The sequence below is a fragment of the Ostrea edulis genome, chromosome 6 (assembly GCF_947568905.1).
Source record: "Ostrea edulis chromosome 6, xbOstEdul1.1, whole genome shotgun sequence".
Taxonomy (NCBI): Eukaryota; Metazoa; Mollusca; class Bivalvia; order Ostreida; family Ostreidae; genus Ostrea; species Ostrea edulis.
Window position 1 is genome coordinate 32,544,615 of NC_079169.1, and position 25,652 is coordinate 32,570,266.

General features: G+C 35.6%; 2 protein-coding genes across 2 annotated transcripts; one reads left to right on the top strand and one right to left on the bottom strand.

Moving 5' to 3' along the window:
- The first annotated feature begins 442 nt into the window (after positions 1–442).
- Positions 443–5,493, top strand: LOC125646727 (uncharacterized). Its single transcript, XM_048873240.2, has 7 exons — positions 443–577; positions 1,112–1,576; positions 2,079–2,269; positions 2,610–2,895; positions 3,188–3,317; positions 3,482–3,612; positions 4,324–5,493. Exons 1-7 carry the CDS (start codon positions 482–484, stop codon positions 5,491–5,493), a joined length of 2,469 nt encoding a protein of 822 aa, XP_048729197.2. The 5' UTR covers positions 443–481.
- A 99-nt stretch (positions 5,494–5,592) lies between these two features.
- On the bottom strand, positions 5,593–9,956 carry LOC125647113 (ATP-dependent DNA helicase RecQ-like). The gene is made up of 3 exons (XM_048873805.2): positions 9,433–9,956; positions 8,693–8,852; positions 5,593–8,266 (listed from the first exon to the last, which is right to left on the bottom strand). Exons 1-3 carry the CDS (start codon positions 9,722–9,724, stop codon positions 7,363–7,365), a joined length of 1,356 nt encoding a protein of 451 aa, XP_048729762.1. The 5' UTR covers positions 9,725–9,956; the 3' UTR covers positions 5,593–7,362.
- Positions 9,957–25,652: the final 15,696 nt, after the last annotated feature.

Consider the following 25,652-nt stretch of genomic DNA (forward strand, 5'->3'; position numbering starts at 1 on the left):
TTCATTCGATTTCCATTTCATTTTGAATTTAAGGTACCCTTTAAAACTGTGGTGGAAATAGTATATGCATCAGAGCTTCCGAGGACTGGATCAATGTACATGTACCAGTCGAGCTTTTTTGTTCTTTGAAGGTTTCGATTATCACTAAATTAATGATGAATTTTCCATAAAATATGCATACACATGTAATACAAATACTTTATTGCCCAAAACACGGACTCGACGTACACATACATGCAATCTAATTAAAACCAGACCTTCTCTAACCGTTACACTGAATATTATTTTACATTTAAGGATGGGTTAATGAGCATCGAACAATCATTTCTTTACAAAAATATCAATTATAAAGTTGATTTAAATAGAATTGGATTGTAATTTGTCCACATAAATCAAGATGCATTTGATCATCAACCCATCTTAATTACGTTTTGCCATTTTAGGGCATTAGTGTTACTTGTTTCATGTTTGTTACAGGAGCATGCTGTTGGATTTCAAGAACATTGTAAAGGAAATACTTTCATGTTTCTTTTACTACTATGTTCAACTTGATATTAAATCCAGTTTCCCAAGAAAGGTATGTTCTACAAATTCATAAAATAAGGTATGCAAAATTCTTTGCTTCAAACATGATAAAACTATTAATTCAAATTTTACCCATTTGATCAAGAAACATGATATGGACCATTGAATATCATATCATAGTTCATTAGAGGGCCACATGTTTGTCCCAAGCTGTATATTTATCATGTGTAATTTTAATTCTGTAAAGAAGTCAACATTTGCAGTTTGAACAATGGACTAGATTTCTGATAAGTGTCACATGTTTGACCCTAACTACTGGAATATGAGCAAGTGTCAATTGACAGATAAACCCTTTTTATGTAGAAAGTCAATTGACAGATAAACCCTTTTTATGTAGAAAGTATCTCTATACAGCTTAAATATTGCTGAATTTGATGTTAAACAACAATTAGCTAAAGCAAATGGAAACCAATTATCAATTATTTCTATCTCCATCAGTCAAGGAAAAAATATCTCAGATACTAAATATGAAGAGGAAGTTAAATGATTGAATTTAATAGTTAAATGTTTATGTTCTGTACCTTAGATTGCTGTGACAGTACAATATCCTAGTGGGACAGTCAGACGCATTGTAAAAGAAGAGAAGTATTTGAAAATTTGCAAGGCCATTTCCAGAGGACAAAACGTGGAGGAACAGATCATCCATACCCTGTCAAAATCAAATCCTGAAGAAGTGATTAAGGGAGCCTCACGTATAGTAGGTGCTGAAGCCAGAACCATATGTAAAAGAAATTCTGGATCCCAACTGCAACAAAAAGATTACACAGATTTCATGTCGTTTTCCTGGGACAAACTCAACCAAGAGCTTCAAGTCAGAGCACCACATTCACTTCAGATCATATCAGCAATCGTTAGTGACACTCCAAGCCAATTGAACTATGTCCATACATTGTGTACAGTTGCTTCTGCACTCCATTCTCGAAGTCTTCAGATGTCATTTTTGCATTATGCAGTGGGCTTCATTCTGACTCATGGTGGATGTACAAATCGAGTAAGAGTAACCTTAAATTATCATAATTTACATCCAGATATTTCTTCACAATATCCAATGTATACCATACTTATAAAAATATATGTTAATTCAAAGCACTGTCCTTTTGGCAAGGTTATCTTTCCATTGTACCTGTTTCACCTTTTGACCATTGACATTTGCTAATGAAAAAATGATCTTTTGGAAAAGTTAGGGAAAACAATTTCGTAGCTTTCTTTGCCTCTTTGCATAGATACAAACAGTAATTTTCACATGTCATTATTGTCAAGACTTGTCATAATCATAAGTTTGTTACTTTTTGTAACTCATAATTTGTATCATAGATACAAGATTTGTTTTGTTGACATAGCTTAATCCTAAGTTGTTGTCGAAATATTTTTAAGACTTTGATAATTTATGCTGACATTCCTAAGGAAGAACTAAATACAAGCAATGAAAAAAATGGAAATGTTTCTTCAGTACATGAATTATATGAAATATCTATTTATTTTCATTTTCCAAGGATGTTGAAAGACTGTGTCGTTTAGGATTGAGTGTGTCACCATCATCAATCCAGAGAAAACTTACCTCATGGCATGAGTATGTTGATAAAGAACTGATAGAGGTGAAAAATGAATGGATGTCAGGAGACCATTATAAGCGATATCAACTGGTTGGTGATAATTGGGATAAAGATATAGTTCCCTCTTACAGGTAAATCTACATATTAATAATAGTCATTTTTTAGCTCACCTGAGCTGTAAGCTCAAGTGAGCTTTTCTGATCGCCTGTCGTCTGTCTGTCTCCAAACTTTTTACATTTTTGACTTCTTCTCCAGAACCACTGAACTACAATTATAACCAAACTTGGCCAAAAGCATCCTTGGGCGAAGGGCTTTGCAGTTTGTTACATGAAGAGCCATGTCCCCTTTCAAAGGGGAGATAATCACAAAAATGCGAAAATAGGGTGGGGTCATTTTTTTAAATGTACTGAAATAATGTATTGGAAGTAAAAAGAAACATAATAAGTTCATGGATTATACATTAATTTTCAGGACAACAGAGAGAGGCACATTATCATTACATCTGTTCAATGTCATAGCTGTGGTTGATAGAGTACCAGTTCAAAGGGGTCAGAGTGTGGATGATCTGAGGAACAATCCTGAGCCAGTCTTGTATTTGCCAACTATACCGGAGCAGAGAGTCCTGGAAGATGAGCTGGTATTCTTATTTGCAACATCGATCATACACAATATACCAGTGATGGAACAGTTGGAGGCCATTTATCCTTCTTACATTGAGCATCCTTACAGTGCTTATGCAGGAATAAAAACCAAACAGGTAAATTTTGTTATGATTAGTAAAGAGAAACATGAATTATGATTAGTAAAGAGAAACTTGAATTATTTCAATTTGTATTCATGTGCCTGTCTCTTAGTTTTACTGCAATGTAATGAGATGCCAATGTAACCAAAGGGGAGACATGTATATGTTCTCTGACCAATGAACTCATAACATGTTTATTCATGGGATGTATTCCAAGATAATTGACACCTAAAACCTAAAGCCAAAGTCATATTTTATTCTGTATATTTTTTCACTATTTCATAGACCTATTTAATACTGTTTTCAGTATTCCCTGGGCTTGTATGACTGTGATGAGAAGAAAACCACAGATATGATCCAACTATTGCAGTCATTACAAAACAAGTATGCTTTGTCACATGGTGATGGATCATTCAAGGAACCTGTATTTTTTGGAGGTATATTTAAAAAGTCAACAATTAAGAAAAGTCTATCTTATCTTGACATTGTGATAGAATTAGTTATAATGATTGCTTATGAATATAATGTTTACCTTTATACCTTTATGAAACTAACGATCAAGGTTATATTTCATGTTTTTCCTGTTTGTCTGTATTTTCAGGAGACCGTCTCACTGATGAACGAGTCCAGTGTGCTCAAGCTGCAATGAGGAATGGGCAAACTCCCTCTGATAGACTTGAAGGGTTCATTTCTAAGATTGAGGATTTTCATCGGCTCATGAACTTCCTTGAGGTGCTCATTTACATACTTTCTCTCAAAACTGTTGAAATAGATTAACTGTTTTGCCCCCTTTGTTGAGAGGCCATTACTTGTACCTTAAAAGTTTATTAATGTGTGTAATAATCAATGTATGTGTATGGTTTCAACAATGTACATTTGTAGATATATTGCTTTTGTACTTTCTGTCCGTCCGTCTGTCACAAAATCTTCTGAACACTTCTCCTCCTATATGGCTTATCGGATAGATTTGAAACTTTGTACAATGCTTCATTGTTATTTGTAGATGTTCATATTGTTAGGATAGGAGGATCCAATTATTTTCTTAAAAGTTATAGTGGATCTAAGAGGGGTGGCAGATGTAAAGTAGCTTGTGAACACTTCTCCAATATGGCTTATCTGATAGATTTGGAACTTTGTACAATGCTTAATTGCCATTTGTAGATGTGCATGTTGGTTGGATGGGAGCATCCAATTATTTCCCTATAAGTTATAGTGGATCTAAGAGGGGTGGAGGATGTAAAGTAGTTTTTGAACACTTCTCCTATGTGGCTTATCAGGTTTCATAATGGCTATGTTTCTGCTCATGCTTTCTCCACCATATCATGCAGTATGTTAAGAGGATGGGGTTTCATTTGGAGCACTTTCAATTTGGGGAGCTGGGGAGACATTTTTTTTCATGAAACAATTTTGATGGTTTGGTAATAGTTGATATTTCTTCACTAGGCAATCCACAAACAGACTTACTCCACCGATTCTGCATCAGATAGGGGAACTCTTCACTACTACAGAAACCTTACCAATGCAAGAGGAGCAAAGGGGAAAGTAAAGAATGCGTACAGGGATTATAAAATGCTGTACAACGCCGTCCTGGATGCAATTTGTAGCTTGATATTTTTGAAAGAATCTGGAATGAATGATTTGGAGGGAGACTTTCTTTTCCCAGATGATTTCCCTAATTTTTCATCTAGAGACAAAATCATGTGGTTTAATGATCTGATAAGGCCAATGATTCAGAAATACTTTTTTGATTCCAAAACAGACATTTTTGATAACATGAGGGAAATTGTAAGTGACCAAACACATCCAGAAAATTACTGGATTTCTAATCTTCAGGACGGCCGTTTCAAGTGTCATCATTGTGACAAAACATATGCTCAAGTTGGCAGTTTACAGGTTCATGAGAAGAAAATCCATCAAGTAGATATTCCCAAACCAAGGAAGAAGAAATATGTACCAGAGGATGAGTTATATGACTACATTTTAAGTGTATTCAAACTTGTGATTTTACACAAAAATTTAGACACAGCAGTAGATATGGCCGATGGACCAAGAAGTGTGAGATCAGCATCATATGAACTACCATTATACAATAAAACTAACAAAACCAAGTATTTAATTGGATCGATACATTTGGCTGCTCTTACAAAAGAAGGAACTCTTCCCTGTGAACTGCGCGAGACTCTTATTGCTAACCGATTCGTTAATCTTCAGGGTGGACGAAGTAACAACTTAGCTTTAGATGAATATGTAGAACTTCTAAATAGAGACAGCAAAATAGTTTGCAATGGATACCAAACGAAAGAGAGTATCATGAGACACTCCAAGGAATTCCCATTACTGGTGAACTTCGTCAAGCATTTAGAAGCTGTGTCAGACATTCGGGGTCGAAAAGGATTTCACACCATTCCCTCCTACAAAGGAGACGTTCAAAGAATTTTGAAAGACCTCCAAGAAATAGAGGCACTGAGTGTACATCCTGGCAGGAAATTACAATGCAGGAAATTGACATGTGACAAAGACATTTACAGATATTGTGAGCAAGGTCTGTCAAACCTCATATATAGACATCAGCCTGTGTCTCCCTATTGTCGTCTACGAAATCCTACATTTTGAAATGTGTGATTGTGCTGTAAAATAGTATTGTTATAGCAGTAAAATGTACAATACTGCTGTTTTATATTCTTGCATATAGGATTGTGTTTGTCCATTTTATTATAAAGAATTATTTTGACTAATGCTTGTATGCAATCCTGATAACTTTGATTGTAATTCATTGTATGGGAATAGGACACTTGGATATTATGTACTGTACTTTTCTTTATTTTAAGTTTTGTATTTAGAGTAGTTCGAAAATGCTCTAGAGAGGACAATTATTCATTTTGCTTTGTTAAACTTTGATCTGTTGAGATCCCCATCCTACCCCGGGGGCCATGATTTTAACAAACTTTAATCTGCACTATGTGAGGAAGCTTGCATATAAATTTCAGCTCTTTTGGCTCAATGGTTCTTTTTAAATGACATCACCCTATTTTTGCATATTTGTTAATATGAAAAGTTTACAGACAACAGGCAATCAGAAAACCTCACTTGAACTTTCAGCTCAGGTGAGCTAAAAAGCTTATGTACAATTCATTTGAATAATGATTTTAAAGTGCTCCACCACAATTTAAATCCAACTCTTGTTGATATAATTTGGAGTTAGGGAGGGGCTGGGAGAGGAGGCATTTCTGATAAAGAAAATTATTTTTGCATAGAGAAATAGATTTTTTCATATGAAATTAGAACTACCTATAGGCCTAACCAAAGTAAATGTGATATTGTGATTGATAATAGCCATTCCTCAATTTGCATATTATTCCCCAGATGAGTAATAAACTTGTATTAACATGTGCGAGTTCCACTTTAATTAAGATTAACTGCATGTGAGCTAAAAACTGTAATGTCCTGTATGATTGTAAGCATGTTAAATCTTGTGTTGTGCCAGGCTATATCATGCACATAATTGCAATTAAATGTTTACAGTGACCCAAGTATTTTGGCATCTATTATTTCTATGTGGAATCGCATTGTATTATCTTTTGGGAATGTCAAAAGTATTATCAGATGCTATAGAATATGAGCTCTTTTTATCACTTGTATCAAACTACTGGTACATGTATATTGACAAATTGGATTGAAATAAGGCTTGTTTTAGATCAAACAGATAATTATCAAATCATGGTAATGAACTTTTCTTTGTATAATTTAATTGATACAATCAACAAACGATGCTCATTTTCTCTTACTGATATGTGCTTAAAGTTTGCTGGAATTTATCTTTTCCATATGTTGAAAGCAACTTGAATTGATAATTAAGTAACTTCTTAGTGTATTAGCTCAAATCAGGACTATTTAAAAAGCACATCAAAGTCACAATTTCTCATTTGTTTCGGTTTTGAATAAACATGCACCCATGGTGTTTCATGACTCCACACTATGAAAGCAAATGCGACCTTGCAATGGCTTGCATGACTGCTCTATAGTAATGGATGTATTGCTCAATGGCATGATCTCTACCACTTTTAAGTGATAGTGAAATTCTATATGTGTAAAAGTTGCTTAACAATGAAGTGACCACTGATATATCACATTCATATAAATTTTTTTTTTTTTTTTTTTTTTTTTTTTTTTTTTTTTTTTTTTTATACATTTTATACCAAAGAAATATACAAGCACTGTCACTAATAACATAGAATGCTGTTAAGCAACGTAAAGGCATACAAACACGCATATTTCTTTTTTACAATAAATGTACAAAACTCATTGTGGAAGTATCATTTTTTCATATTGCTAGTTTTACAATGATGATATGTTATCTGTCTTAAAGTTTACATTCTGTGGACAAAAAGTATAGGAACTTCATGGGCAAAGCTTCTTGAGTTGACCATATTGAGCATTCAAAAACAAATTCACCTTTAAAATATTGGTGTTCATTGTCAAAGTTCAGTCAGCATCAGATTCTGAATGAGTGTCACTTTCACTTTGAGTTTGCCTTTCATGTGAATTTGAATAACCGAATGCACGCTCTAAGTCAGTGTATGTACATTTTTCACATTTGCACAATGCATGGCAAATGGCACAGCATGTATGTCTTCCAACTTCTTCTAGTTCAAGCTTTTTAAGGTCTTCGTCATTCAAGAAATTGCCCATTAATGTTAACCTGTGGCATTTTTGCTCCTTAAGAAATCCTTTGACATCCTCACTTGCTTTACTGAGATGATAGCCATGGTATAAGAACAAGGCTACTGATGGATGGCCATCTCTGCCAACTCTTCCAATCTCTTGCACCATATCAAGCACACTTTTTGCAGCACCGTATATAATGACTCCATGACACTTCCGTATGTCAATTCCCATCCCAAGGGCATTTGTAGCAATAATGAGCTTTAACTGAGAGTTTTCCTGTTGAAGTGCCTCAATAATTGTTTGTTTCTTGTCATCAGGTGTTTCTGAATGGTACATCTCAATGTACTTCATGAATCCTAATGCTTGCAGTTCTGAAGTAAGATAGGAATATATCTTTGAACAGTCGTTTATTGAGGTGCAGTACAGTAACGTCCTTTGTAGTGACCCATCCAATATGGAATCGACAATCCATGAGAATGCTTTGTCTGTTTCATGTGGCACTTTTTCAACACATAGTTTTATGTTTGGTTTATTTGGCGAAATCTGAATTGTCAACAATCCTGCTTTCAAAGACAGGACTTTCAGCACTCTTTTCTTTATTTTGTTGGTACATGTTGCACTAAGGGCAAGCACAGAAGCCTCTGGAAGCAATGACCTGAGTTCTCCAACACATCCAAACCATTTTCTGAATGCTTCCTTATCCTCTTTTTCTTTTTCACCCCTGAAAATAGAAATAAAATAAACCACTAAAAAAAAAAATTGTGAAAATCTCTATTCATCCATTATCAAACAAGGAACAGGCACTAATTCGAATATTGCACCAAATAGGCATTTCTTGCACTTAATAACATTGTGTTTGTGGAACAACAATGCCCCATTAATAGGTAACAAAGTACATGTAGTCAAACATCACATTATTCTACATTTTGACCCCTCGTGACAATGATTGATAATTGTAAAGCTAGTTATGTAAAATGTACTGGAAACCTGACAAACTTCTATGATCTAAGACTATATACATATACTATAAACTGTAATTATCATAATGATATATATATATTGTGTACATTACATATGCAAGGTTGAAGTCCACAAACCTGACAAATACATGAAAATTAAAATACAACAATAACTATTGACAATATACCATGTAGCAATGGTGTGGAATTCATCGATGACTATGGTCTGAATGTTGAATCCATGTATGTATGATCTCCATTCACTGCTTCCTACTAATAGCTCTGGGGAACCAAACAGGTAGTCAAACTGCCCTTTCTTCACCTCATCATCACAGTCACTACTCTTGCCTAGAAAGACGAGAAATTCTTTTACTTTATTTTTTTTTTTAAATTTGGTGTATGTACATTTATGGCATTAACATGTTAATTTTTTTAAATGTTTTAGGTCTTTTTGATACTGTGAGTGCATTTGCCCAATTACTACATTCTTAAACAATTGAATGATGCATCAACGAGTAAAATATTTACAAGTTGATGAATCTGTGCACATGCAGTTATGCACACATCTGTATTATATTCAACAATTCAATTCAGAGGACAGGCATCAGCAGGGGGTTAACAAAACATTTTTTAAATTTATGAATTATGATCAGAAGATAAAAAGTGTAAACAACATGTATACATGAATTCTATTTTGAATTATAAATGCACTGACTTGTCTTGCATACATAATAATTAAATTACATTTAAGCTGTTGAGTATTAAATCTATATAACTGTAACCGTCACAGTGAAGTAGCAATTCATTGGTATCTATTAAAAAGACAGTTGGGGGTTCGAGTACCGGCTTAATACGTATTAAATCGAAAGTTAAGTGGGGTCTCTCCTTTAAACATTATCAAATAAATGTATACCATTTTGGCATTTACCTGCTATAAAGGCCCTTACTCCTTTGATACGCTTTAATCGTTCAACTTGATCTTCCATCAGTGCGATTAGAGGTGCACAGACGAGCACTTTCGGTGTGTCGGCATCTGGACTTATGCATCTTCTCAAAGGAACGAGGAGTTGGTACGGCAGTGATTTTCCGAATCCCGTCGGTAAAATTGCCAAGCAGTCTCTCTTTTCCAACAATGCATCTAAAATCTTCCTTTGTTCCTCTTTTAACGCAGGTATTTGAAATTCGTTTAAACACAATTTTATTTTCTCCTCCATCGCCATTTTTTTTTAAAGTCCGAAGACGCTATCGTAAAACGATTTCTGATTGGTCCTTGGGTGTTTTGTCAAGCTATTGTGATTGGTCAAATGTTTGATGAATTATTCATGAGACTAGGGTCAATAACATGACCTTAAACGCAATGCTGTCAGATCCTTCTCCAGTGTAACGGTTAGAGAAGGTCTGATTTTAATTAGATTGTAATTGTAGTTCAGTGGTTCTGGAGAAGAAGTCAAAAATGTAAAAAGTTTGGAGACAGACAGACGACAGGCGATCAGAAAAGCTCACTTGAGCTTACAGCTCAGGTGAGCTAAAAAATGACTATTATTAATATGTAGATTTACCTGTAAGAGGGAACTATATCTTTATCCCAATTATCACCAACCAGTTGATATCGCTTATAATGGTCTCCTGACATCCATTCATTTTTCACCTCTATCAGTTCTTTATCAACATACTCATGCCATGAGGTAAGTTTTCTCTGGATTGATGATGGTGACACACTCAATCCTAAACGACACAGTCTTTCAACATCCTTGGAAAATGAAAATAAATAGATATTTCATATAATTCATGTACTGAAGAAACATTTCCATTTTTTTCATTGCTTGTATTTAGTTCTTCCTTAGGAATGTCAGCATAAATTATCAAAGTCTTAAAAATATTTCGACAACAACTTAGGATTAAGCTATGTCAACAAAACAAATCTTGTATCTATGATACAAATTATGAGTTACAAAAAGTAACAAACTTATGATTATGACAAGTCTTGACAATAATGACATGTGAAAATTACTGTTTGTATCTATGCAAAGAGGCAAAGAAAGCTACGAAATTGTTTTCCCTAACTTTTCCAAAAGATCATTTTTTCATTAGCAAATGTCAAAGGTCATAAGGTGAAACAGGTACAATGGAAAGATAACCTTGCCAAAAGGACAGTGCTTTGAATTAACATGTATTTTTATAAGTATGGTATACATTGGATATTGTGAAGAAATATCTGGATGTAAATTATGATAATTTAAGGTTACTCTTACTCGATTTGTACATCCACCATGAGTCAGAATGAAGCCCACTGCATAATGCAAAAATGACATCTGAAGACTTCGAGAATGGAGTGCAGAAGCAACTGTACACAATGTATGGACATAGTTCAATTGGCTTGGAGTGTCACTAACGATTGCTGATATGATCTGAAGTGAATGTGGTGCTCTGACTTGAAGCTCTTGGTTGAGTTTGTCCCAGGAAAACGACATGAAATCTGTGTAATCTTTTTGTTGCAGTTGGGATCCAGAATTTCTTTTACATATGGTTCTGGCTTCAGCACCTACTATACGTGAGGCTCCCTTAATCACTTCTTCAGGATTTGATTTTGACAGGGTATGGATGATCTGTTCCTCCACGTTTTGTCCTCTGGAAATGGCCTTGCAAATTTTCAAATACTTCTCTTCTTTTACAATGCGTCTGACTGTCCCACTAGGATATTGTACTGTCACAGCAATCTAAGGTACAGAACATAAACATTTAACTATTAAATTCAATCATTTAACTTCCTCTTCATATTTAGTATCTGAGATATTTTTTCCTTGACTGATGGAGATAGAAATAATTGATAATTGGTTTCCATTTGCTTTAGCTAATTGTTGTTTAACATCAAATTCAGCAATATTTAAGCTGTATAGAGATACTTTCTACATAAAAAGGGTTTATCTGTCAATTGACTTTCTACATAAAAAGGGTTTATCTGTCAATTGACACTTGCTCATATTCCAGTAGTTAGGGTCAAACATGTGACACTTATCAGAAATCTAGTCCATTGTTCAAACTGCAAATGTTGACTTCTTTACAGAATTAAAATTACACATGATAAATATACAGCTTGGGACAAACATGTGGCCCTCTAATGAACTATGATATGATATTCAATGGTCCATATCATGTTTCTTGATCAAATGGGTAAAATTTGAATTAATAGTTTTATCATGTTTGAAGCAAAGAATTTTGCATACCTTATTTTATGAATTTGTAGAACATACCTTTCTTGGGAAACTGGATTTAATATCAAGTTGAACATAGTAGTAAAAGAAACATGAAAGTATTTCCTTTACAATGTTCTTGAAATCCAACAGCATGCTCCTGTAACAAACATGAAACAAGTAACACTAATGCCCTAAAATGGCAAAACGTAATTAAGATGGGTTGATGATCAAATGCATCTTGATTTATGTGGACAAATTACAATCCATTTCTATTTAAATCAACTTTATAATTGATATTTTTGTAAAGAAATGATTGTTCGATGCTCATTAACCCATCCTTAAATGTAAAATAATATTCTATGGCTACAATGAACAGAAAAGTAAACAGAAAAAAAATATAATACAATGTGAATATTTAAAGTTAATATATATATATATATATATATATATATATATATATATATATATATATATCTGTCTGTCTGTGTGTGTGTGTGTGTGTATGTATGTATGTTCACAATACATCACTATACAAACGCAGAAACTTGAAAATAACACTCTTTTTAAACACTTAAGAAATCAAATAAAAGTAATTAGTCGGTAATTAAAGTAAGATCTTCTCCAAAATGTTTCACTAGAAGAGATGATCTGGTCTTAATTACCTTGTGAATTTGTCTACATCTCACAAATCATGCCAATGTTTATTGATGTATTGTGAATCAATATAAAGAAACAAAACTTTAATAATTGCTAGTGATTTATGAACAGTTCAACACATTAATTCATATGGTCCTTATCTAAGAAAATATCAAATATATTGATAATAATCATTTATGCAATTTTCATGCAAATTCTTGACTTGAACCAAATATGGGATATGGACAAACTGTACATGCTGCAAAAGAGTGAAGTTTTGTTTGTATAATTCATAATTTGCCTTATTTTGCACAGAAAAGAGAGCCTGTCTACTACTCTGTTATTTTAGATAATTTAATCAAATTTAATTTCTCCCCTAGGTATTATTACTTTTAAAGCCTTAATTGAAAAGAAAATGTGTTGCAAAGAAAAACTGAAAGTATTTCAAAAAGAATGAAATGAACAACAAAAATACTTACCTCAATTTCACCAGGTTCACATGTTTTCTTGGCATCAGAGGAAAATAGTGTCCTTTTGGTTGGCTTTGCTTTTGTTTTGCATTCCAATTCATCTTGCATTGGTGACTTGGCAACTTCTATTTGCTTTAAAACAATGGGCAGCAGGTTGCAAGTTGGAAGATTCAAATGTGATAACCCTGTTAAAATTAATGTTAATTTTAAGTAATATTTACTTTTAATTAAATAATTATAAATAGTTCTACATATAAGTACATGTAATTTGTACTTAAAGGCTCATAAAAACACCCAGTCTGTTGGTGTAATGCATTGAACCCTTCTGTACTCTTACAGTTGGTGAAATACACATAATCTATACTCATTTCAGACTGTTTACCTTCAGTGTTTACAACTTCTGTGAGTGGTTTTATTTTCGTAGGATAATGAACTCTAAAATTTGCCAGTGGTGCAGGAAGATCTGGTGGTTTCATTTTGTTCACTCGAAATGGACTGTTGACTAGTCTCTTTGTTGTGATCAATCTTCTACTTGGTGAAGGCACTAATAAGGACATCTGCTTTGTGGTATTTTTGTAGTTCGATGTTATCTTCAGTTTCAGACTGCAAAGTAATGATATGTTTATCGTAATTGATGTGCAACTTTCAACACATTGGGTATCTGTTAACTACAATTTTACTTCCCAGCAATCAAGTCATTCTGACTGAGAGAAAGTTAAATAACAATCAAATGCTTGTAAAATTATGTTGAAAAGGCACTAGTTTTATGAATACTAGTCAACTTGTTACCAGGGTAACTCAGCACCTAGTCAACTTGGCACCAGTTTCAAAATATCAAGAAATAATTAGAGTAATTAGAAATATTTCTAGATATTTATCTTAATATGTTTTCTGGCGATCTTCAAGGTTAGATAAGTTCACTCTCATAAGAAATATGGGGTATATGAAACTCAAGTACAAAGAAAATGTGATTTCCTAGCTGGGTAGCTCATTCAACTGGTGATCGCAAGTTCGAGTACAGCAGGGATTTCAACTTTTTAAAAGATTACTCTTTACTTTTCTGCATTTTTTTTTTTTACTAACTATAGTAATGGTATATTTTCTATTTCAAAATATTATTGTACATATCCTCCATTAATTCAGAATGTCAAACTTCTCTGGTGTATTATTCCTCCCAACAAAGAAAAAAAATATGGTGAATTTGTATCAAAATTCTTGATAGTGGGTAAACACAAAAACAATATTCATCATTAACACTTTAGGATCTACATACTCTGTTGTGTTTGTCTATGTCACCATGAACACCCAATTGAGTTTAAATAAATGAAACAGTTATGTATTTTTTATGTACATGATTTATCAATTTTGTGAATTTAGAGCAACATATTTTTGGGTTTTCAAAAATTTTCTGATGGAACTATGGTCAAAATAAAATAATGCGTGTTTCCTATTTCACTCCCCCAGAAAATTAGATAGGGTAGGTAGGTAAAACATTTTATTTGAAATTCAAGTTTTTAATAAGCTTTCAATACAAGTCTATATAAATTTCCAATACTTCAAGACTTGTTCACACACTTTGAATATATGATAAATAGTAGAACTTTCAGAGACACTCAAAAGCAAAAATGGGGGGGGGGGGAATGGTTTGAAAATTCTTGATTTTTATTTCCTTTAAATATATTGTCAATAACACATTTAAGGTCGGCAGCAAAAAGGTAGGTAGGCGGGGTCTGGAAACCTGAAACACACACATATCTTATTTTGGGCCTCTTAAAACATGTAAATGATTAAATAAAAATATCAACTATTCCTTATGCCAATATACTGAGAGATGTTATTTTCCACCCATTCCATATATCATCCAGGGATTGTCTAATCCCCTTAACTTTATGTAATTTATGTAAACATTGGTCCAGCTCCAGGGCTCAAAATTAACATATGCCCGTCAGTCCGTTACTGGTTAAAAGTTTGGCTGAGTGACTGACATTTGTTTTAGTCAATCCGATGAGACTGACCAGTTAATTTTCTAAAGCATCATTTTGGAAAATATACTTTAACTTATGAAATTTACACATTTGGGACGCTTTGATCTGTAGACCTATCAGACAAATCTGATTTGTAAATATGTTTTACAATGTATTTAATGATTTCTGGACTAGTGACATGGAAAGTTAGCTTCAAGTCCTGAGCTGTATATTGTGCAATATTGTTTTTAAATGTACACTCTTCGGCATGTTCAGTGCTTGTATTGTTGGGTTTTTTTTTTTATTGTGTAGGGATATTGAAGTGTTGACATGTCTCTTCATAATTATCACCTCACCCTATCTTGTGTACTGATGACAGCTGGATGATACATTGTTCCAGCCTAGCCATCTTATTGTTAAAACTAGTTAGAATAATCTAACTGTGTCTCGGGACAGGCCCTCACCACAGTTAGAATACCTCCCATATACCCGTAATGTAGCAGAAAATTGCGGAATCGCTCCAAAACGATTTTAAACTTATCAAAGAATAAACACGTACATTTAAAGTTAAATTTATATACAACTAACCTCATTGGTAATTTGTAAGTCCTTAACACTGTAAAAAATCGTATAATAATATTGTAAACTCAACACTTTGAAATGTCACTTTTCTCGATTCGAACTGACTGCCATTTTACCGGAAACTGCCATCGGAACACCCTGCTGCATGCTGTTTTCCAAAAACGAACGCTTACCTAATTTGCAAATAAGAACGGCCCAAGTGGGTCGTTAAGATAACTTTCCAAATGCATATGAGTGATGTGTTACATAATTTTACCGAAACATGCACTGTGTGCAATTTTCATTTTGCTACATTGCAGGTATATAGGATGCATTCTATCGTTAAATCGGGTCCGTAGGACATTATCATTTTAACGATAGAACATTCTATCTATGTTAAAACATGTTAATCACGAATGGGAATAATTATTGAATTGCATTTTTGCTCTCCTTTTTTATAAGAATATAAAATACTATTCGAAGAAGGCGGTATTATCATGTCCCGCAGCTTTGTTGTTTTTCTTGGCAATTAACAACATGATACATATAATTCTTGGTTGCACTGACGTAACAAAACACCACTCAGGCAGGGATAAAATTACAGATGTCATACCAATATGCTTATTTACATACCTCTCGACAGTACTCATGAGATTCTGTAATCGCTCCACAGAACGGTAGCAGGGAACACAAACACCCTGGGTCTGATCATTGATTGTGATCACCTCATCAATGCACACTTCAATTGATTTAACACGATCGGTTGTTAATTTCAGTTTTTTGTTAAAGTGTTTTACACATCGCTGGGTTCCGTCACTATCCTCAACAGTTTCCACAAAACGAAACCCACATATTATGCACTCATTGTCGTTGAAATATATTTTCTGCGGCGTTTTGCTCATGGCCGCCGCCATCTTCTTCGATGAAACTCCCGCGCTTCTCGGCATTTATTCCCGTGCTTACGTTAAATACCGAGGATGTTCCGATATCACAGCTAAATTTTCATGTTATCGGAAACCGTCATTTGATTGGTCAATTGTGAAAGGTGAAATAACATGACCTTAAACGCAATGCTGTCAGATCCTTCTCCAGTGTAACGGTTAGAGAAGGTCTGATCCAGTGTAACGGTTAGAGAAGGTCTGATTTTAATTAGATTGACATACATGCAGCTACCAGATATATTCCTCTTTTATTCTTCCGGATTTTAGGATGCATTTTTTGTACCACTAATTCTCTTGAACAAGCTATTCATTTCATGTTTCTATGTTTGGACTTAATTCGTACATTATAACCTCCCTTTGTCATCATCCCATTCTTCTTGAGACTCTCCGTTCATATTCGTGTTTTTTCCATGCGAGCTCATTACTTTTGTAGGAATTTTAAATTTTCATAAACAACATCTGTGACCAAGCCGTCTGGATTTAGATAGATGTAGTGCAACAGCGGAATACATGGGATAACATCTGATGAATGGGCTAGTTTAAACGATAACTTATTCAGAAATAAGTGATTTTTCAATTTTACAAACTATGCATCTGAAATCTATTTGTAAAGTTTTTTTTTTAATTATTCAGGTTAGAAATTCTCCGGGTCAGAGAGGGAATATGTGTTTGAGATTTATAAGAAAAGTAGTTTGCTGCCTCGCCCTACCTGTATTCATTCTATTATTAAAATCTACGCACTACCTGTATTTAGGTTCTATTAAGAAAATCCGTTTGTTGCTGCGCCCTACCTGTACGTGTATTTAGGATTTATTATCCAAAAAACACGATTGTCAAAATTAGCATTCAAAACTTCACTTTTTAGTAACATATTTGGCGTTTTGGGTTACGATTTAATTATGTGATTATCATAAATAACGTATTCTTTTTAAGTTTACAGAAATATAGTGACGCTTTGGCCGAAATGGAAATACACTCAGTTTATTAATATTTTTTGATTACTCATTAATAAAAGAATTGGCTTTATGACCATGACCTGACCTAGGGTATGTTAAATTTACCTAGAGAATCCATTGTGCTAAAATAAACTTAATATACAGCACAACCAGCCGCAAGACATCTGACCTACTGCCCGAATTGAATAGTGACCTTAACCTAATATCTGAATAGACCAGTAGGTGTGTCGAAGCTTAACTGGCTGCCCTGTAATCCCTCATAGGCTGCTTAGCAGCTGCATTGACAAGAGTGATACAAGTTTAATATTTATTAATTAGATCAGAAACAGGATGCAAATGTACATATATGGTGGAAAGGGTCGCATGCAAACTTTTTGTGGGGAACTGGGGAGGCGGTCAGTGTGCCAGTTTGACTACCAAAGTAGGGGCAACACAGGGGGCCCTATGTGGACATAGGTGCCCGAACCTGAACGAGTCCCCACGTTCTAAGGGAGGTAGAGATCTCTGCGCATCTCACCGGTCTCCTGCGTGCTACCTGGTTTAATTAGCAAGTGCGGAGCAAGCTTGTAGACCCTCCTACAGTTGTCGCAACATGCACCAGCCTGTAGCATCCCCTCCCTTAGTAGGAGGTGGATGTGGCCCCAGCTATGAACTAGCTGAGAGCCCCACGAATTAAACTTTAGCAACTTATGCAAGAAATTAGTATTTTCTATGAATATCCACCGACCCTTGACCTAGTTTAATGGTCGTCTGGAGGGTACACGTGAAATACCTGCCCCCTGCTTTAGTAGTAGGTGGGAGGAGAGCCGGTTTTGGCGCAGAATTAGTGATCAACTACCCCAACGCACCCCCCAGTCCGCCACAGACATTGGAACAATGTCCCCCCCCAAAAATTGATATTTGTATGTTTGTTTTTCCTTTTTTCTTCATGCATACTTGAAATTGGAGGCACTTAAACTGTGGGGTGGGCGACGTGCACTCTCGTCCGTCACCCAGGCCCCCTGGAGGCACAATGGGAGAGTATTTATCTCTACGCTCCCCTCTCCGAACCCCCTTGCGTACTCTCAAGCAATGGTTACTTAACCAAGAGGTGACTGGTATCACCAAATTGACACATTTTGATAGCGATTATGAAGTTGTAAATTATTTGAATTTCCTGGATTTTTCAAGGGAATAGCTAAAACTTCAGGATTCCTGACCAAAATTAGACTGAATTCTGAAATGACCATTTCAAAATGTGTAATCTCAAAGGTGGCGTAAGATTAACAACAAAGTGTTCGCAGTTCAGGCGGACCATAAGACTTGTCAGCTCTGAATAACTCCTATGATGGAAAGCAAAAATTTGACAAAATTTCCTAACACCAATTTAGCAAACCATCTCCCAGTCCTACTGGAGGAAAATTACGTCCCATAACTGAAACTGGTATACCTCTAAAGGATTCCGATTGATTCTGAAGAGTTTCAGCAGAAAATTCTAGAATAATTTTGAAGTCTGTATTCCGTCAAAAAAGATCTAACTACAAGTCTCAAATACTTCCGTAAAAACTAAGGTAATGATAGCAGAATGGCACATTGCTAAATACCATTTTCGACGATTCCTAAGATAAAACAATAAACTGTAATGGATCAAACTTTTTCGACCGGAAATTCATCATAAATTCGTCAAACTTATCCAAACGTTCCAGAGCCAGTGAGAATTAACCCAAACTCAGCTAAGAATTAAAATTAAGACCGATTACTCGAGCCAAAATACGAAAATTACCCAGCCCATTGACACCCCTAAGCCTCTACCCTCAAAGCCACGCCTCCTCGGAAAAAGTTGGATAACAAAACATGACACTTCCTGACGTGGTATCTCAACTGCTGGAACCATACAAACTCCAATAAATGCCTATTGAATGCATTATAGGGGGGGGGGGGGGTCAACGCCGAATACATCTGAGACAAAACCAGTGAATTATTTACATGAAAATGGAATGGGATGTGATTGACTTAAAGTTAACCAAATAACTTTTAGTTAGGCTTGACATTGAGAATAAACAACAACGAACCGATCAACAATCTGCAAGTCCGAACTTGAGATTGTGGACAATTATCGGAAACAAAAATTAAATGCATCTAATGATATGGAACTAGGGTCTCTGTGCTATGGAAAGTGCTAACTATCCAAAGAACGACAAGGTGAGAATATACCGCGACTTAGCTGCAATAATGTAGCCCTCTCTGATTTTTTTTTTTAAGGGAGAGGGCTACAACTCCTTAGGATCTCCGTAATGGTGCAAATGCGGGAGTGATTCACTCCCGCAACATTTGCGCTCATTCTAAACATTTCCTGACTTTCTTTACGTAAATAAAATGATATTCTATGTTTCTTAGTCAATATATAAATTTACAACCTGCAACTTAAGATTTGTGAGGCTCTATTCTACCGTTTTCAACAATTTCGATAAATTTCAAGTATGGAGGCGAACGCTATTTCGTCGGTATTGAAAAGGTTTGAATTTAATATCAAGTTAAAAACCGAACATCAGAGTGTAAATTCTTTCTGCAACAATATGATTTTCCTTTCTTTGTCGAAGTGGCTCGAGTAACTACATTTTCGCGCTGATTGTCAATTTAGGTTTTTCATTAGATCCACCTACGAGATCTTGCGATAACAAGCATGGCGGAGCAGACGAAGAATTTTGCATGCTGTACATTATATTTAATGAAAAACACCTTTATTAGACATGGCCGAGCACAGAGTTGGTACTCCTTTTGGTGTAAACAACATTTGGGACTAATACACAGAGTTTATTATCGGTTATTCATAAAATTATTTTGCACCATTACGGAGATCCTATGGAATTGTAGCCCTATCCCGAAAACGTCAGAATAAAAAAAAATTGGATAGGGCTACATTATTGCAGCTAACCGCGACTCGTACGCTGTGATGCTGGTTCTAGCACAAACCTGAAAAGTGTGTACGAAATAGCATATAGTGCTCCACGTCACGTACGTTGTCGGAATCATCTGTAAATTACAAAAATTAAAAGAGGCAAATTGCTGAAATAGCAAGACTACCACGTAATTGCATAGGGATGTTAATAATAAATAAGTACTATGAAGTTAATAACTCTGCATAAATTGACCGGTGAGGTCCTTGGTACATAAAATTGTGATCGTGCTGTAGTAAAAAACCCGTGAACCCCTGTGGCCGTGAATAGCAATGCCTACCCTGAAACTTGGGCCCAATAATGCCTAGCAAGTAAACCTAACGAGATAATGTAGTGTTGGCCACATTGCAAATTGAACCTCGTGGTAGGTTGAGGTCCGAGCCCCTGGTCTATGCAGTGCCGACATGGCACAATCAGGTATACCTGAACATTATCCAGGTTCACCTGTGTATGACATGTAAATGAATAAATACAAAGTAACGCGACAATGAACTGATTACAGAATGGGACGAATTAAGAGTAAGCAAGCCTTGGAATTTGTAGCATGATCTGACTATCTGGTGCCCTTTGCTTGACCGACTCGCTAGCCATGCCTATTGAAAGGTCATGAAACCTACGTTCACCAAGTACCTTGAATCATGAATGGGCTTTTGGCCAAACAGATACAATCAAAATTGTGCCATAGGTTTGCCATTGGGATACATAATAATAGAGTACCGGCAATGCTAGGTATATTGGGTGGTGTAGGACATGACCAGGATATGAATTTACATATGGCGGCTGCAAGAAGATACATACAGAAACTAAGTCTGAGTATGGTATCGCCTTATGGGCTATGTTGTGCGAGTGCTTTACGACAGCCGGTAGAATTTGAACTAAGTGAATATTAAGGAATTTCAAATAAATGCAGTGACTCACCATGTTGACCTTGAGAAGGGGTGGTAGCCTTCGTCAGGGATTAGACGACTATCGCCGGCTGAATAGGTACCTCCTGCCTTCAGGGGAGAGGGATGATCAGCGTTGTCGTGCTTCACTGCCTGGCTGGTATGCCGTCCTTGTCTCGAGCTCCAGTCCCGTGGAGATCCCGGTTAGAAAGGTCCGTGTGTGGTGGCACGATAAAAATCGCTCCCCGCAGAGCGGCCGAGCACAGGACAAAATTTGGAAACCCATCGCCGACAGTGGTGACGATTCTATTCAGGTTGACCTTGAGAAAGGCGAGTAGCGTTCGCCCGGGATTAAACCTCCATCACCGGCTGAATGGGTACCTCCTGCATTTAAAAGAGGGGGGGGGGGTGTGACCAAAACGTTGCCGTGCTTCACTTCCTTGCCCACCTAGTCTCGGACTCAAGTCCCATGAGGATCCAGGATAGAAAGGTCCACAGCACCCATCGCAGTTGTAACAGGCCGTCAAATTAAACCGCGGGTCTGAGTCACAGGTGGCACGATAAAAATCGCTGAGGCTCCCCGCTAAGCGGCCGAGAAAACGCCTAACTCAGGCCAAAGTTTAGCAACCCATCGCCGACAGTGGTGACGATTCCATTGTTGGAAGAGATGTTTTATTGTATTGCTTATAGGAATTAGATAGGTCACAGTTCGTTATCTTCACCATGGACAAAACAAATCAAAAACCAATCGATCGGTATTGCTTTTATCTGTCCCTTTTTTGGCTTCATCCTGTTGCTGCACTGGTAAAGGATTGTTTGGCTGCGTATACGATTGCACGATGTTAATAAATTAGCCCGATGGCAATGGATTGTCATTAAGAAAATCATTTTTCACAATGTGTTGAATCACAGGAGTCGGCAATTTTATCAATAAAGTAGAAATATATGAGAAATGGGCATTAATACTACCACTGAGCTTCGCGAGCGAAGCGACAGGAATGCATCGCGATTTCGGCAAAATCTGCTCCGGTGCTATGTTGCGTGAAAAAGACAGCAGTACCCGGTTATAAATAACATCAGTCGATGTGTCCCACCTGATTTCTGGATCGGTCACCCTTTTAATTGCCGTCAATTACTCTAAAATCCAAAATAAACATACTTTCGAAAAAATTCACTCGCCATAAGTTTTGTGTGACGTCACGTCATTTGCTGCTGAACTATCGCGTTGAATTTTATCATGTTTACAAGAAAAATATTTAAAAAGAAATAAAACGTCTTTTTTATGACTAGCTTTTGTGTTTGTTATTTTTTTTTAGAGACAATATTTAACTAGTAATTAAATTTTAATTGAGTGTTAAGTTTACGTAAGTAATATGCGTTTGAAAATAAAGGGAGGTAATTTTTTCAAGAAATCAATAATGTGCTTCAAATTTGAAGAAAGATGCCCAACAACTTATATATATATTGTGTTTGATATCACACTTCGAATGGAGCCCATTATCATGTTGGGGGTGGAGACACAATAAAGTTTTCAAACCGATCAGGGGAAAAAAAATGACTTATTGAGTACAGTACATGAATTCTCAAATATCTAGATCTATTCCAATTTCAAACAACAGATGTACAGTTGCAGTTTGTGCATTCCCTACCCCCCACCCCCCCTTTCCTTCATTTTAGGGTAGTATAATTTACAACGCTTATTTTCTCATTAAATAACATTCTTCAATTTAAGCCGTTTAAACCTAGCTCATCTTTCAATAAGGCCTAAAAGCACTATTAAAGTATCATGCTGAATTTCTTCTCATCCTCACAAATATCAAGGGTTCTGTGTGAACTCATGGTTCTATGGGATGGACTCAGCTAGGGCTGCTAACACTGTAGGAATGTTTTCTCAATGTATCAAGGTCCATATGTCCCAAATCAAGCTGATTTATAAATCCTTGAATATGGATCCCCCCCCCCCCCCCCCACATCATGATTTTTAAAAGGTCTGTCATTGACTGTGCCACTGGAAAATTCAATAGCAAAAGGAGCATCGATGATTTTTTGAATGCTAAGTGAGGTTCAAAATAATTTCAGCAAATTAATAATAGTATTTCTTCATGCCACGGTGTTCTGCTGTAACCTCATAGAAATAATTACTGGAAATATCTTGTATATAAATATTACTATCTTTTGTTATTAATATTTAGTAAATTTCTATGGGTTGGCGCGATAAAGAATTAGTCTCACTGCACTACGTCCTTGAATGAAAAAAACAGCACAAGAGGCATAAAAAGACCGCATCCCTCACCCACCTCAAACTGAAAAAAAAGAGGGGACGTTGACATCTGAGTGACTCGGGTGATATATGGGAAAAAGAAAGTTGATAAACTGTACTACCAAGAATTTTGCAATCAATAAAGATTTCTATCTATTAAAAACTTTTGTTATGTGTGATGTAAAATTACAACAATATCTAGGCCATCACATGCCGTGATTATCCGGAATTTCTCAGTGTCAACTTTGATTTCACTGCGATAGTTCAGCAGCAAATGACGTCACACAAAACTTATGGTGAGTGAATTTTTTCGAAAGTATGTTTATTTTGGATTTTAGAGTAATTGACGGCAATTAAAAGGGTGACCGATCCAGAAATCAGGTGGGACACATCGACTGATGTTATTTATAACCGGGTACTGCTGTCTTTTTCACGCAACATAGCACCGGAGCAGATTTTGCCGAAATCGCGTTGCATTCCTGTCGCTACGCTCGCGAAGCTCAGTGGTAGTATTTATGCCCATTTCTCATATATTTCTACTTTATTGATAAAATTGCCGACTCCTGTGGTTGAATCTAAGGTTTGAGCAGAATGAAAAGTCAACTCGTTCCCCGTTAGGCGGAATTGTAAGAGGCAAGATAGTTCGAACCAGGTTTATTTCGTAAACGGTACGAACTGTATTAGCCAATCTTAATTAATTGTGGACTATTTGATATGTATCAAATAATATTTATTATTAATGATCAAATGTTTTTTTTACACAGAAACGATTTTGTTTTCTGCGAAAATAATTTATTGGCTTCACCAACAGTATACTAAGGTGGAAGTCAAGGTCACGCAGTATTGCCTCGGAGTCCTGTGTAAAAAAAATAATAATTCCCATATAGATAATATGAGGTTTGTTTTATCTTTAGGTGTCTTGGATCTTGCTCTTCACAACTTGAACTCCTGTGGGCTTTTAAGATTTTTTGTGTAAAATTCATAAAAAGATCTCCCTCTCTCTCTCTCTCTCAGGAAATAAAATATAGGGGGTAATTATTTTTAAAGTTTAGAGATGAATAATTTTATGCTCAAACTCTAAATACTTTTCTCTCAAAGCAACTGTGTGTGTGGAGGGGGTCGATATGGTGACGATATATAATGTCATAGTTACCCTGTAAACCATTATTGATATGTTCAAGAAACGTTACCACTAACACACATTACAACGAGGGCGCATATGACGTCACACATAATGGCGCGTAAAATAGCGAAAGTAAATATGCATATCGCAAGATTTGAATTTGATCGCTTTCAAACTCGAAAACTACGCAAAATATTTAATTTAAAACACAGTTAAAGTAGTTTTTGGCATGAAAAGAATTAATTTTGCTGAAAAAATGAAAAAGTTTAGAAACATGCGTTGTGTACATGGTGATGCAGCCTATGGGAATTTTCTCTTCATGAATTAAGTATAGTTTGTGAAGTACATTCGCAGGAACATGTAGTAAGGAAATTAAAGAATACAAAAAATAACCTTTTGAAAATTTTAATTCCAGTGAGCTCAAAATACAGACGCTATTAATCTAAGTCTTGCGAAATTTCAGCTTTATGAACGTTAAAATACACGTGTACATTTATTCTCATCTTACTGGGATAGAATGGTCTTTGTTAATATGCTGTGATGCGTATGAACATGTATGTTGTAATGCGTATGAACATGTATGTTGTGATGCGTATGAACATGTATGTTGTGATACGTATGAACATGTAATAGATACAGCTCGTGAGTACTACTTTTATAATGATATTTTGTATGACAGGCTGGCTACACGCTACAAGGTTTTTTGCCACGATTGCTTTGATCGGGTTCATGATGTCCACTGCTGGTGTGTTCGTCTGTCTGTTTATCACAGAACTATCACAGAGGCGGGTCCTACATATTTTGACCACTGTATTAGCTGCCGGGACGGGTAAGCAAGAAATAATGGATACACTTTAACCTGCCTAATCCGAATCCTGTACAAAATGTTTCACTGTATATTTCAACACTGATCATTCACGGTTTTTTTAGTTCTATTTCTATTACAAGATTACACGCAATATGACCTCTAATACTTTCAAAACATGTTGGATTAAACAGGTTGCACTGTATATACGATTTTACAAATTGAAATAACCTAAGAAATATCAAACGTGTCATATAACCTCTTACAATTTCAAAATAACAAAAGGTGCTTCTAAACATCGTAACAACTAAAGTAAGCATTTTACGGAGAACACATTTTGTAAGCAGAAGAAATTGTTTATGATCACATAGTGCATGTGAAAGGTTAATTATTTAAAAATTGGGCAGTTGGAGATATG